This window comes from Helicoverpa armigera, chromosome 5 (assembly GCF_030705265.1).
Source record: "Helicoverpa armigera isolate CAAS_96S chromosome 5, ASM3070526v1, whole genome shotgun sequence".
Lineage (NCBI taxonomy): Eukaryota > Metazoa > Arthropoda > Insecta > Lepidoptera > Noctuidae > Helicoverpa > Helicoverpa armigera.
Window position 1 is genome coordinate 6,556,652 of NC_087124.1, and position 13,785 is coordinate 6,570,436.

At 37.6% G+C, this 13,785-nt stretch overlaps 1 protein-coding gene across 2 annotated transcripts in view; it reads right to left on the bottom strand.

Annotated features, from left to right (window-relative positions):
- The window catches only part of LOC110370170 (uncharacterized), a 37,994-nt gene that overhangs the window by 21,125 nt on the left and 3,084 nt on the right, over positions 1–13,785 (bottom strand). For both annotated transcript variants that reach the window (XM_021325914.3, XM_021325922.3), the window contains exon 2: positions 11,641–11,874. In XM_021325914.3, the coding sequence (XP_021181589.2) occupies positions 11,641–11,855 (215 nt within the window). In that variant the 5' untranslated portion in view covers positions 11,856–11,874. The remainder of the gene's footprint in view (positions 1–11,640; positions 11,875–13,785) is intronic.

The following is a 13,785-nucleotide window of genomic DNA, read 5'->3' on the forward strand; positions in this document are numbered from 1 at the left end:
ATTGCGAACATGACATTGTGAGTGTTATTAAATATCTGAGTGGCAATTAAGTGAGATACCAAGAAGTAGTCACCTACGCGACTCATTTAACGACGCATTCTGACGTAGACATTCTTTGTTAACATTATTTTACTAAAACACTAAATATACTTAGGTTCAGTGGGTAGTTAGTACCTACATTACATACTAACTTAGCGACACTCTATTGTCGTATAAGCACTAAGTAGCCTTCAAATGTCTGTGCTCGTATGTCTACATTCAATCCGGCTTTATATTGAAAGCTTTCATGTTATCGACCTTTTTCCTCTAAATTATTTATTAAAGGTTATGTTTGCTTTGTCATCCTTGATACAAAGGATGTCTATTGATATATTATTTAAGACTTATTTGTGGGCCCAAGGACGACCCAAGAAACAATGGATGGTTTGTTTAAGTCTATATATGGCTAGAAAGCAAATATAGAAGATTATGAACGACGAAAGCATGCTGCGCCAACCCCAAAACAGTTGGGATAAGGGCAAGAGGATGATGAAGGAAGACTTATTTTTGTGCCCCCAGTGAACAAGTACGTAGGTTACAATGTTTTAAATCACAACAATAGCATAGACTACGATTTAAATTCAAGTAAATACCACATCATTCGATCCATCATAGTTTAGCTACTCCTAGGCAGAGATCTGTAGATGGGTGACCAGTTTGTAACCAGAACCCTCAAAATTGCTCAATTCAGAATCAGCTTCAGAATTGTGGGTCGTTAACAGTCCTCAAGAATAGGAAGAAGCCCCAAAGAATTAGTACAAGTCTTCCAATACTAGTAGTCATAGGTAGTCATAGAAAGAATAACTACCAGTCTTGAAAGACTGGAAGGTGAGGAGAGGACTGGTTAGTTTTAGAATTAATTTCACCTCATCCCTACTATACTTTTGTATTGTATACGATGATATTCCAATTAAAGGCCGATGCTAGCATATGTCCGACAGACAAGGGCTCTAATATCAACGATGAGGAACAACGGTTTAACGTTACATCATGAATTTCATCAAGTATCTATCGTACAAGTAGTATTTACTTGTATAAAATTAGAGCGTCCTAAGTCTTTTTATAGATGAATTCCTGAAATGGTAGGAAAACTTATCTTGCCGTCCGCCGGTCTTCCGGCAGGTTTATTATAACAGTTGACATGGATGATAACTAAAATCAATGTCATAATTATCTATCTAATAGACTACTGCTAATATAATTAGACTACTGCGACAGTAGTTCAATGTTGGTAATATATCGCGAGAGTGTATAACCTCAAAACTAATTAAAATTAAATATTTTGTAATATGATTTGTAATATCATGTATGATATAGGTACCTATAATGACGAGTGACATTACACACTGCAACGTGTTCGAATAAAATATGACGCTATCAAGTAAACGGAGCGCGTGTTTTCAATTACAATTAACCTAGCATAGTTTAGCATGAATGAATTCTTTTTAACAATGAGTAAGTAAAAAATTGTTGACTCGTCCCCGTGTAGCGAGAAGGCGACACCTCAGTGGAGGTCCCCAAACGGCGACGATTCAATATTTGTTCGCGGAGGAGGCGAGGGGCGGCGACCGCGCCCGCCGAGATGCTGGCCGAATGTTAATTTTCACGATGAAGCCATTTGTTGGACGTGCACCGGCGTCATAACGAGCCCGCGCCACATTTCTCGAAACCCATACGATTCGACGACTGTGCAATGTCTATTGTTGCATGAATTATGCGGGCGAGAATTAAGTGTCCGACGCAGACGCAAGCTCAGGCCCGGTGCTTTGACACCGGGGCGATCGATTCACAGATTCAATGTGCGTATCGACGCAGCAAAAAATCGCATTCCGTGCGTTTAATATTCTCACTCGAGAAGCTAATATTATGTGACATTCATTTTTATCATGACACGGCGTTCACAATGAAGCATTTAATATGTATCTCCCCGTCCCGTGCTCCTGAGGTTCTATATCGGGTTTCCCATGCGAGCGACATTCCTCGCTAATGTTCGACACGGTGGTCTTACAATGATCTTTTATTTTATCGTCAATAGTTCATTGCTACCAGGATATGAAAGAAATATGTAACTTACCTATTTGGACAATCTTATTGGTAATTTAAAATATGTCGTAAAGTTGAATACAGAATACATTATTACACGGTGATTAAATTCTCAATGGTTGACAAAAACTATAGAATGGGGACGCACTCGACGATCCATGTCATGTCAATATTGGCTATTGGAATAGAACGTATTTGAGAAGTAAAAACACCGGCGTGTGAACGGACCGGTGCCGGTGGTTGCAGCGCTGCTCGGAGCCCCGACCATGCGATCTCAGCAAACTGACATTTCCGTTTGAAATCATTACTGGTCACAGCTTTCCAAAGAATGAAGTCGCTATATTACGCGTAGTCGCGTACCGGTAAAGTCACGCGTTTCTATTTTACACATCGCGATGAGGTCTTTGACTATTTGTTCCGAGAAAATAAACGCAATGGACTTCAAAATAAATGACAGTCCGACGTGCTCGTATAAATCGTATTACAAATTATACTTTTACGTATTGCATTATGTCTAAAAACAAAGTTACTTATATAAAAACTGATTGTGTGGTTGTTGTAAGAAATGTGGCACATCAATGTGACATGAGTGTCACAACAGACGACGAGAGCCATTTAATGATCGTGAGATAGACGCCCAGGTAGCCGCTCATCATAACTAATTTGTGAGGTATTCGAAGAACGTCCTCGAACTTATGAGTGCCTGCAGGCTTTCATGTTTCCTGGACAAAACGGACTATATAAGGATTTTTATATTACTATGAATGAAGATAGGTTTGAGAAGAAATATTGTTATTAAGAAAACCTAAAATACGAGTATATTAGGGCCAACTCAAAGGCACCTAAAAAAGGCTTCGTCACAATAAATTGAACACATTCGCGTAATGTTATTCATGAAACATCATAGATCAAAAGCTGTAAAGATAAACGCTTTCGAGAATTAAAGTGGCGAATAATAGAGTATCACAAATGTTACGCAAACACCCTCCACTGAAGGATACGGCGGCGGGAGCAATCTTGGAGGACAATACAATATAATTGGGGGTTCTATTCATACGGAACACCTCCTTGTCTGCTATAACAACTACGGTGAAATATGTGAACAAAAAATATTTACAAAGGAATTGTTACCTACTTTAGAAGGGAGAAAAAAGAATAACTTAAGGGAGATCAATATTGTAGATAAATAAAACGGTCCATTGTGAAGAGTGGCGTGCGCATACGAGCAGCCTCGACCTCTCGTCCCGTGTGCTAGTAGAGCATACGCCGAACAAAAAGAAATGACCTGGCTCATGGCTGATTCATCAACGCTGACCGATCGCGAACGCTTTGTCTGGGAATTTTAAATCGAGAATTCCCTCAGTTCTACATAATGACCTGTTTCCGTTAGAAGAATTTTGATGATCTTGAAACCTCTAAATAGTAAAGGTAGATGCGAAAACTTATCTCAAGGAGCTGATTACAAGAAATCCATTTATGAGTATTAATTATCCAGATCCGAGAACGCTCAGGAAATCGTTAGCTTTCATCTTAATTGTATTTCCGTTACGTTTCAATGATACAACTTAGCTATGTTTATTATTTCAGTAGATAAAGTAGGCAAAGATCGAGGGCAAACAGTATCAATGTCAAATAATCTTTTACACGGTGTTAAGTAGATAACACAATCACCGAATTTGTAAAACAAAGTGAAGCCTACTACCTGAATGAGGACGGTTATATAAAGTCGAGCTTTAAAAATAATCGGATGAACAAATCGAGTCATTCGAACGTGTCAGGACATGCTGTCGGTTTTTATTTGGGCCCAGTGGGTTGTCCATGGTCGTTTTGTGTATTTTATGGCCACTTCATTAGGAGAGTCCGATACTTATATTGAGGAGCTGCTTCTATTGACACATCAATTGAAATTGAGCAAGGTGTCAAACCACCCAAATAATATACAAAACGAAATGAGCAACATTTACAGTAAAACGCAATATAATGAGCGTGTATCAAGATTTACATTATTTATGGGAGAAGAAAGTGTAAAAACCGTTTTGACGATTGCTTGCGGTAATCTGTGCAAATGTGCAGTATTTTTTTACAAGATAAAATACTAAACAGTGCTCGCCGTGAATGGTTTGTTGACTTTGAGAGATAACGAGTATGATACAAAAACTTCACACCACCAAAATAATTTTATTACAATACAGTCTATCACAGAATGACTTCAATGAGAGAATGAATTTGCGGTAGGTATTATCTCGATGTGTATAAGAGACAGATGCGTGACATTTAAATTTTAACGGTGATAAACAAGCTACGAGTGGGGTATAGAGCAGGAGAGATCGTTCATCGTTCCCACAGCAGCGGTGCAGGCAGCAGCGGGGGACGATGCATGGCGGGGGGCGCGGGGTGAGGCGGCGCGCAACAAAGAGCCTTCCGGGAACCGCCACAATACAGGTTTGCGGCGACGTGCGATACCTTCGCAGATACCGGCCGCGACCGGCGACCGGCCAGCTACACCCGCACACTATTCACAACGACAACAAGCTTTTGTCAACTAAATAAGAATGAGGACCCAACGGTACACTCCACCCGGCTCCGCACAACAGACAAACATTACTTCAATTGAACATCCGCTACAAGTTATATCAAGATTGTGGCTTCTCGCTAATCATTATCGGCCCGATAGCAATCAGACGTGACAAAAAATCGCCAACATTGACTTAGCACGACAGTACCAAGAATTGTAGTCAGTATGACAACACGAATATTGATAAAGTTCAATGTTGGCCAATCTAATATGAAGCTAAAAGTGATTAATCAAGTCTTGGCTGAACTGCTGCAATGAACTCAGGCAGATACGGATGTAAAATTGTTTCTGCAAAAAACAGTGACTGTATCTAATTCTCTCCTGTAAAGACTGAATAAAATAAAGGGTTAAATCAGTAGGAAGCAGTTTACCATAAAAGTAAAAGTGGGGTAATAAAATAAAATTGCCAGGCTGTAACCCGTTCTGGCGTGTGCGCCGTTGGCGGTGGATTTATTACAAGACACTGACATGCGCATGTCACTCTCGCTCTGCCCTCGTGACTGATACCGCAGCGAAAGCCTAGCCTGAGTCCACTCCCAAGATTTATAGCCTTTGATAGATTAATCTTGTACAACGACCAACAAAGACTTTCAGAATAAGCATTTGAGATACATTATGCAAGTTATTCTCTTCAAGTGCTTGGATTCATTGCAATCTCCGAAATAACTACAATCTTAAGACGCATGGATGTACACCTGTTCCCATTATTCAAGTCACTATTAACTTTGCAGTAAATAGTAGTTTAAAAAAAATAGAATTTTCACATGAATTTCTTAATGTTTCAGCACGCAAACTCCATTTAACCACAAAGTAAGAAATGTGACAGTTAAGCCATCGCAGTCATGTTGACGATTATATTAGTAAGAGGTAAAAAAAGAAAATTACCTATTACAAACGTCAAAGGTAATAAAAATTAACATCAACAAGACGTTAATGCTACTAACTGCACGATTACAGTAATCGCTAATGTCAAGCGAACTAATTTCACGCATTAATTTACACTAAGTACCAGCTTACAGCTACTCATTAGTCATTGCCTTGTCAGTGTCGGTGATGCTGTCAATGGCTGTGATAATCTGCGTTTACGATGCTAGTTTGTAATGTGCGGTAAACGGCGACCTGTCATGCTATAGTGTCCGGCTGTCTACCAGTTCTCCAGTCGTCGTATCTCCTTACACAAAGACCAGCAGCTACATAAACAAAGGGATGGTTATCCATTTTACGGCCTGCATTGTATGCATTAATCAAACCAATAAAATCCTTGGAATCAATAAAATCTAAAGTACAATAGTGACTTGTTTATACATAAGTATTATGCATATTAATTTATTGATTCGATCGCTGTGTAACGCGCTTGGTTTGTTATGAAACTATTTACTTACTGATTTCTCGGAATTGTCTCCGGTAAGCAAGTACCTACCACGTGCGTAGTCGTGTCGCTATTTTATGGCGAAATCACTGTGACGTTGGCACAACTACGCCAATCCGCGAATAGGACTACATTCAACACACATGTAGATGACTGTGCGCGTACATACATTTTGCATATGTACTACAAACCCACACAAAAGTATAATCAGAATCCATAACTTAGAAGCCAATAATTATTGAGTTCTAGGTATTGACCCGCGAACAACTATGACTGATTTTGGAAGGGAAATGATAATCACGCTAACAGTAATTGTCCATAGATTATTGTGCTCAGAGTTCTTTAAAACGTAACAAAGACACGACAAAACTAACAGCCTATTAGCACTAGGGGCATACATATTGATAAGGGTTGTTTCTAGCATGGTGTTCTAACCATCGTCTTTGTTTTCTATAGCCACGTGCAAAACATCCAAGATCCATATTGTAAAATTGCAATAGTAATCGCTGACCAAGAGTTATGTAGAGGCAAATTTTCAGCCAGAGCGAACGAAGATATTGACCAGGAACCATAATTTACTCGATTGATTCGTTGGCATCAATCTGATAAATGTGGCGCCAAACAAGGGCTGCCATATCGTACCAATTGTAATCGGTAATTTGATTAAGTAAGTGGTGATCGTGATTCATCAATTGCGATAATGTAGCTGGGGTGCAGTCATTGTAATGTGATGCACAAGTTATTTCAATAATCTGGGTTAAAGATAGACAGTTTTTATGTTCGTGATTGCAGAAAAATATTGCTATCCAATGACAGGCTTTTTTAATGTTCCGTAATTATCTGTCGACTGTACATTGAAATCAATAATTGCACATTACTGAGAACTTTCATGAGGTGCGTGATGATGTTATGGTTATTTTGCAATTTAACCAGTTGTTACAAGTGGATAATGACATAATCCATTGGTCCGGCGGCCTAGAGTTTTCATATCACAAGTGTTCTGAGTCACGCAAATAAATGTAGTTCATTCGGGTATTGTTAAGATTATTATATCTTTATTTATATTCAGAATGGCACAATCTTAGAATTATTTAGTAAGAAGTAAAAAACAGGTTGGTCAACAATAAGCTGTTCGTAGTGGCGGCATTACCAAGAGCTGTACGTGAGCATAACCTTTATATTGCAGGAGTAAAATATGTATTTTTCTCGGTTATAATATGAGTTCAGGTATACATCAAAGATGGATGCTGGTGGTGACGGCGGACAGGCGGCGGGTGGCGGCCGGAGTAACGAGTAGCAATCACTACTTCTGAGAATCGTACTTGTTTTCGCACCAGGTGCACTCATGCCGTACATATTGATAAATAACACCTCCGTGGATTTATGCTCAGTAATAATTCTATCCCAAACAATATAGATAAGTGCGAACTGACATTATTTGGCAATAGTTTACTTAAAAGTTTGAAATATAGTTATGGGATATTATAAATTGCATATCAAATAAATAATCGCCTATCAATTAATACTCATCATTTATATTCTTTTTTACATCAAATAACTTAGTTCACTACAAATAAACTAAATGTTTAACAACACTCAAACTGCAGATAATTCGAAATTATACATCAATATGACATTGCTTTTTTTATTATAATGCAATACACTTAAATTTATTCTTGTACAAAAATACTACATACATAGCATTAATACTGACTGCACAGCAAATTTTCCATATCTCATAGCAAAATAACTATCCCAGTCGCATATTAACCAGTAAGTACAACAAAACCTGTTCATCATATTTGTCTTAATTTTCAAGAAGCCATGCTCGACAAATTAAATGATTATTATAACAAAAAAATCCTGTCACATTGCATTATTTCTAAAAACAGAACAAATTAACTGAAAAAGGTTCGCGGCTTCGCGCGCTTTTTCGTCACTGGAGTGCAGAGTGGCGCGAGTGAGTAAGATAGAGTTCAATTAAAAAATATTGTATTAAAAATTGAAGCTAGTAACGAAAACAAATCGCTGCAAAACCGACTCCACGTAGTCTTGTCTGCCCTACCCCTAGAGTGCAATTCAAAACCGCGTAGGCGCGGAGGGGCGAGGCGGCCTGCGAGCTGAGGAGCAGGTAATTTTAACGCTCGCCAACGCGGTTGAGGCTGGCCGGCTCGGCCGGCCAGTAAGCCGAAGCTGCGGTGGTGAGCGTGAAAATCATCTGCGACGATAAGCTCGCATTTGACCGCCGGAGCCACGAAGCGCCGGAGCCGTGACAGAAGTGATGCTTGCTGCATGTTGCATGCTTACTTCCATGTTGCATGCCTGGTTACATGCTGCATGCCTGCTTTCATGCTTCAGGCTTGTTTGCATGCTTCTTACAGGAAAATAAAAATTCCAAAACTATGCCAAAAGATGATTCTGACTATAAACATTCTGAAATATGATATTATAGTAGTAGCCTTTTAATGACTACTTATATGAAATGTATGCCAAAAGGAAATACTGACAATGACTGACAATGCACCAGCCCTATTTTTTTAAAGAACTATAGTATGTATATGCAAGCATATCATCGGACTTGCGATCCGACTCAAGTACGTGGCGCCAGCTGCAGAAGCTAAAAATGTTGCCTATTATTATTAGGGCAAAAAAGGAAACGTGTACGCCCCGCGAAAGCAAGACGCGCTTTAATAATTCAATAAATTACAATTTTGTATTTAATTTTATATTTTTTTGCTGGTCTCATTATGCCGTAATTAATAAATAATAAGATGACTGAGACAAATAAAATGCTGTTTCATTCTGAAAAACTGCTGTAAATAATATAAAAATAGAAGCTATATTTAAAAGAAAAAGAGTTAACATGTATAATGTGCATTAAGATTATTAGCTGTGCATTGATGAAAAAGCTTTTGCTTTAGGAAAAATCGCTGTACGCTGCGAAAATAAATTGTAGTGTGTTTAGTGATATTTTGAGTTGAATATTTTGCTGTGCAATCAGTAATTTTGATGGGAATTCGGAATCTTATTGCATAGAAAAAGGATATTTTTTGATTTGCGTTTAAATACTACCCTATAGTTATTAGTTAAGTGTTGCTCTATTTAAGTGGCGCGAAGGACACATCTTCAAATAGATAAGTAAATGATCGAGCTCGATATGGTAATTTAAAGCAATATAATTAATTCATTTTCATCGAGAGCATACTCACGTCCGCATTGTGAAGCACTTATAAAAGGTTGTAGCAGGAAATTAATTTTCCTCGACTGAATTAAAAACGGAGCAGAGAGTGCACAAACAATGCAACACAGTTACTTTGAATAGCGCACGTGTGACGAGGCAATTCGATGAAATCGCAATACCAATTGATTTTTTACTTTGCCTACAGGAAAGCGCGGTTACTGGAACCACAAACTGTTCATCAAGGGCATAATTGTTAAAACTTTTACTGAGAACTACAGCGCACACTGTGTCGCATACTGCATGAAATTAATTGGCACTCACTGTAACGTCAATATTGGTATGGTTATCTGAGTTTTTCATCAAAAAGAAATATATCATTTTATGTAACATCCTACTTCCTATTAATAATATAACTTTTTAATCTATGTGCAGGTAATTTTCCCTGGCATACGGGCAAAACTGCAGTACCATGCCAAAAGAGAGATGATATGGGAAACTGATAGTTTTTACACGCTTTTTATTATTTCAGCACTCTCTTGTCAAGCGACTTTTTGATTTTATTAGTTTTTGTTTATTTTCGAAAAAGGAGGGGTTCTCAATTCGGTTGTTTGTATTTCTTAAATGTGTACATATGGACTTTATGAAATTCAGTCCTTTTCATTTGCCCGGGTAACTGCGTTGAGGAGGTCGGATAGGCAGTCGCTTCTTGTAAAGCACTGGTACTCAGCTGAATCGGGTTAAACTGGAAGCCGACCCCAACATGATTGGGAAAAGGCTCGGAGGAGGATGAGTCCTTTTCATTTCTGGCAACTTCCAAATTAATTTGCGCAAACTTAAGATCTTCCCATTATAATTCAAATCGGAATGGGTTTCAAGCAAGCGTTTTCAATTATGATCCAAATTATATAGAGGTAGACTTATCTGCAGATAAGATTAGCAATTGGAGGGTTCAAAGAGCTCAGCGAACCGGGTCTTCCCGCATCGAAACGAAGGAACAGATCCATTGCGATTCAAATCCTGTCAATGAAGTTTATATTGCAATATTGAAAGACGTAGTACCGTGTAGACATGGTGAATTAATGTACATATTCTTAACTGAAATATTTAGACTACGCAGTATCAATTTCAATACGCAAAGCGAGTATTAAGATTGAAATCCAGTACACAAAGGATTACGTTTCATATCATTCCGTCGCAGAGATTTCAATAAGTCTAGCATTTTCAGGGAATTGTAGAGCTATAAATAAACCTCTCCACCTTTCTCTATAATATAATGTCAATTCAATAAAAAATCTGCTTCAATTTTGTTTCATTCACATGGCTCGTTAAGACGTCACCTTATGTCTAGATGTGACTTGCGTGTAAGTAACATTTATCGATATATTTATTTCTCACGGCGGAGGTCATTAATATTTTGTGGACGGTACAGGCGGCGGCGATGTAAGCGCAGCATTGGCCACAAGGAGTGGGGGCAATGCCCATTGACACACTAGGCGATTATCAATTATTTTTGCGCACACAATGGACATTATTTCCTAGAAGCTTTGTGCTTATCGGCAGCGGTAGCGCACACCTGCCTGTACCACCGTACCGAAACTTCGAACGATTTTATCATATTTGGTTCTTGACGCATTTTATTATGATGATTTTATTAGAGAAATAAAATATAATATGTCCCTATTTACAATAACATTTCAATTAGGTATAAATAGGCGAAATAATTAAATGCTTCAATTGAGGCGGAGAGAGAATAAATTGAATACAAATTAATACTTATGGCGATAAATAAAATGAATGAAATATCGCCACGGGCGGCATGCAATTGGCAGGTTTCCGGCTATAATAAAAAGTTCTAGCTAACTTATTATATTTACGTTTGTGGGTTTCTTGTCGGAAACTCGATATTTTTAACATATATGAAGGTTGTTTTTCTTTTGTTTAGGCTTTTATCAAGCAAAGGTCCATCGGCGAATAAACTCCAATGATACCTTTTTTATGTCGATTATTTTATGTTCATACTAATTTGTCTTTGTGTTGTGGAATATAGGAAATCTTTCTCAAAGAGTGTTTAAGGAAAAATGTTATTCTTATAAAGTAATAAAGTATAAGATTTAATTATTATAATAAAACTTATAGTTCTAATGTTCATTACAAAAAAACAACATTACTTAGTACAGTAAGGTTTTGCTTTTAATCCTACATTAAAGTAATTGCATTGGGTTCGGAAAATTGTTGCTGCATTAATACCGTGAAAAGTGTTGTTTCATTGGAACTTGTTCTAGGATATCAAAGCAATATCGATGCTAACAGGAAGCGACTGGAAATTCGCTGAACACAACTTTGACACTGAGGCAGGACGCCCACTTCTAGCGCTGGGGCGTGTTGCATGAAAAGAATATTTCTAGCAAACTGTGAGTAATTCTGAAGACTTACCATTCAATACTCCTGTAACCCTTCACACAGCAGTGGATGCTCTTGAACTTGTCTTCGAAGCCGTACTCGAGGGGTACTGGCTCCTTCGTGAACTGCATCCACGTGGTGTTCGTGCTGAAGGTGTTGACTGAGCAGTAGCTGGCCCCTTGTGCGGAAGTCAAGCCCGACACAGCGAGCAGGCCCAGTAGGCCACACCACGCTGTCTGTACACACATTTTGACCTATTGAAGCATCCTAGAAACACAGAAAATATACTGTAGGCGAAACCAGGGTTGTCATGGTAGCAAGAAAGACATACTTAAGTAGGTCAATTTCAATACATAGCAACAACAAAATGATGGATCACGTAGCGCAATCATGTGAAAGTAATAATATCAAATCAGTCTGAGGGTGTACAAGGGTATTGGTATTATGTGGAGGATAACAAGTCGAATTATGGCGACGAGATATTTTCTTATCGAGTGTAATCAACATTCTAGCCGTCACAACGTAATCATAGCATAAATACACAATGAATCACATAGGGAAATACCTGGTTAAGTAATTGTTTTTGTATACATTTTTTTTTTGTTTCAAATAATGACGCAATCTAACCAATGTTTAATAGACACATGAGCATGTTACTAGGTTGATTAGAATCATTTTGTCAGAGAGAGGCATATCAAATAATAGCCTTTTCAGAAACGAGATTGAAATACATATTCTAATAAGTAATAGAGTTTTCTCAGAATGAGAAAATTGCATTGCTGAAATAATTATTGAAGTATTAATTATTAAGTATGTAAGTTTGCTTGTAGGCACGTCTGACATTGGATTCTGCAGATTAATTAGCGGTCGGATTTAATAAATCACTTGGATATGTACCTATAATTGTACACCAATTGTAATTTCCATAACAACACAATTTGAACTTGACAAGTATTTAATAACCTTTAGACCTATTTAAATGTTTAATGGTTTAAACACTAGTCGGTACGTTTACCGTGACTCATATTCCTTGGATTGTAATGCGTATTGTGTTAGGTACTGAAAATTCTCTGAAAAAACACAACAGACACATGAAATAAGTAATAAGCATGTAAACACTTGTATTTACAGAAAACATAATTGACGTCAGTTTAGTATCTTGAAGTAGAACCTACTTATGATTGGTTCATTATGTACCTAGGGCTATTAATAGAAGTTAATAATGTATGCGCCGATACTTAAAACATTCTACATCTTGAACAAAATGCTAATTTGAAATGAATTAGGTACGCATATATGTAGCTCTATTTTTCGTTGTACCACTTTTCACCAAATTAATGAACGCATTCATTCTGTAAGTAGGTATGACATAAACATGGACATTTTGATATTTTCCCTAAAGTTTGCGTTTATTACGAAATAGATATGAACGATCAAAAAACCAAGGAAACTTGACTCAATTAAGTATGCTTTCCGAGTTCGCATAATATTTTCACAAATGTAGCTAAACCGCATTAAAAAAGTAGCAAGGAAAAGGTAAAGGAAAATCAATTTAACAACTTTAACAGACTGTACCTAAATTCGCAGAATTAAACAAACTGCGACTACGGTTCTTATGTAACTCGGCATAAAGTTGAACAGTTTTGCTGTTTCATGAAATACAATAGAAATTAACTAGTAGTCCTACCTACGTAATTGTATTTTACTAGAAATTGTAACGGGTTTCGAACACGGTCATGATAGAACAATCGATCACTTCGACCTTGACAGAAAGTACCACACTATGGTACAAGGATTAAGTTTATTATGATAGTCAGTCCTGGCATAATTGGCATTGTACTAATTGTCGCGATTCTTAATACCGTTAGGTTAGGACGTAAGCTGTGTTTTGAGCTATTTAAAACAACAAAACTTCAAAGTTAAAGAGACAATAGAAAAGTGAGCGGCGGTAAGACGGCTTAGCGAAAGAATGAAGTGTAAATCCGGGAGCTGTATGAAATAAAACTTGAGACAAAAGTAAAACAGCTTTCAAAAAATGCTTTCAGCTTTGTTGCTGCTTCATTTAAGTACAATCTTTGGATATTTCTTTCTTCACTTCAAAGTCTGCATGTTACTCGCACGCGGTAACCATGCAACATTACCTAGGTATTAAATAGGTTTGTTGTAGGTTCCTTGCAA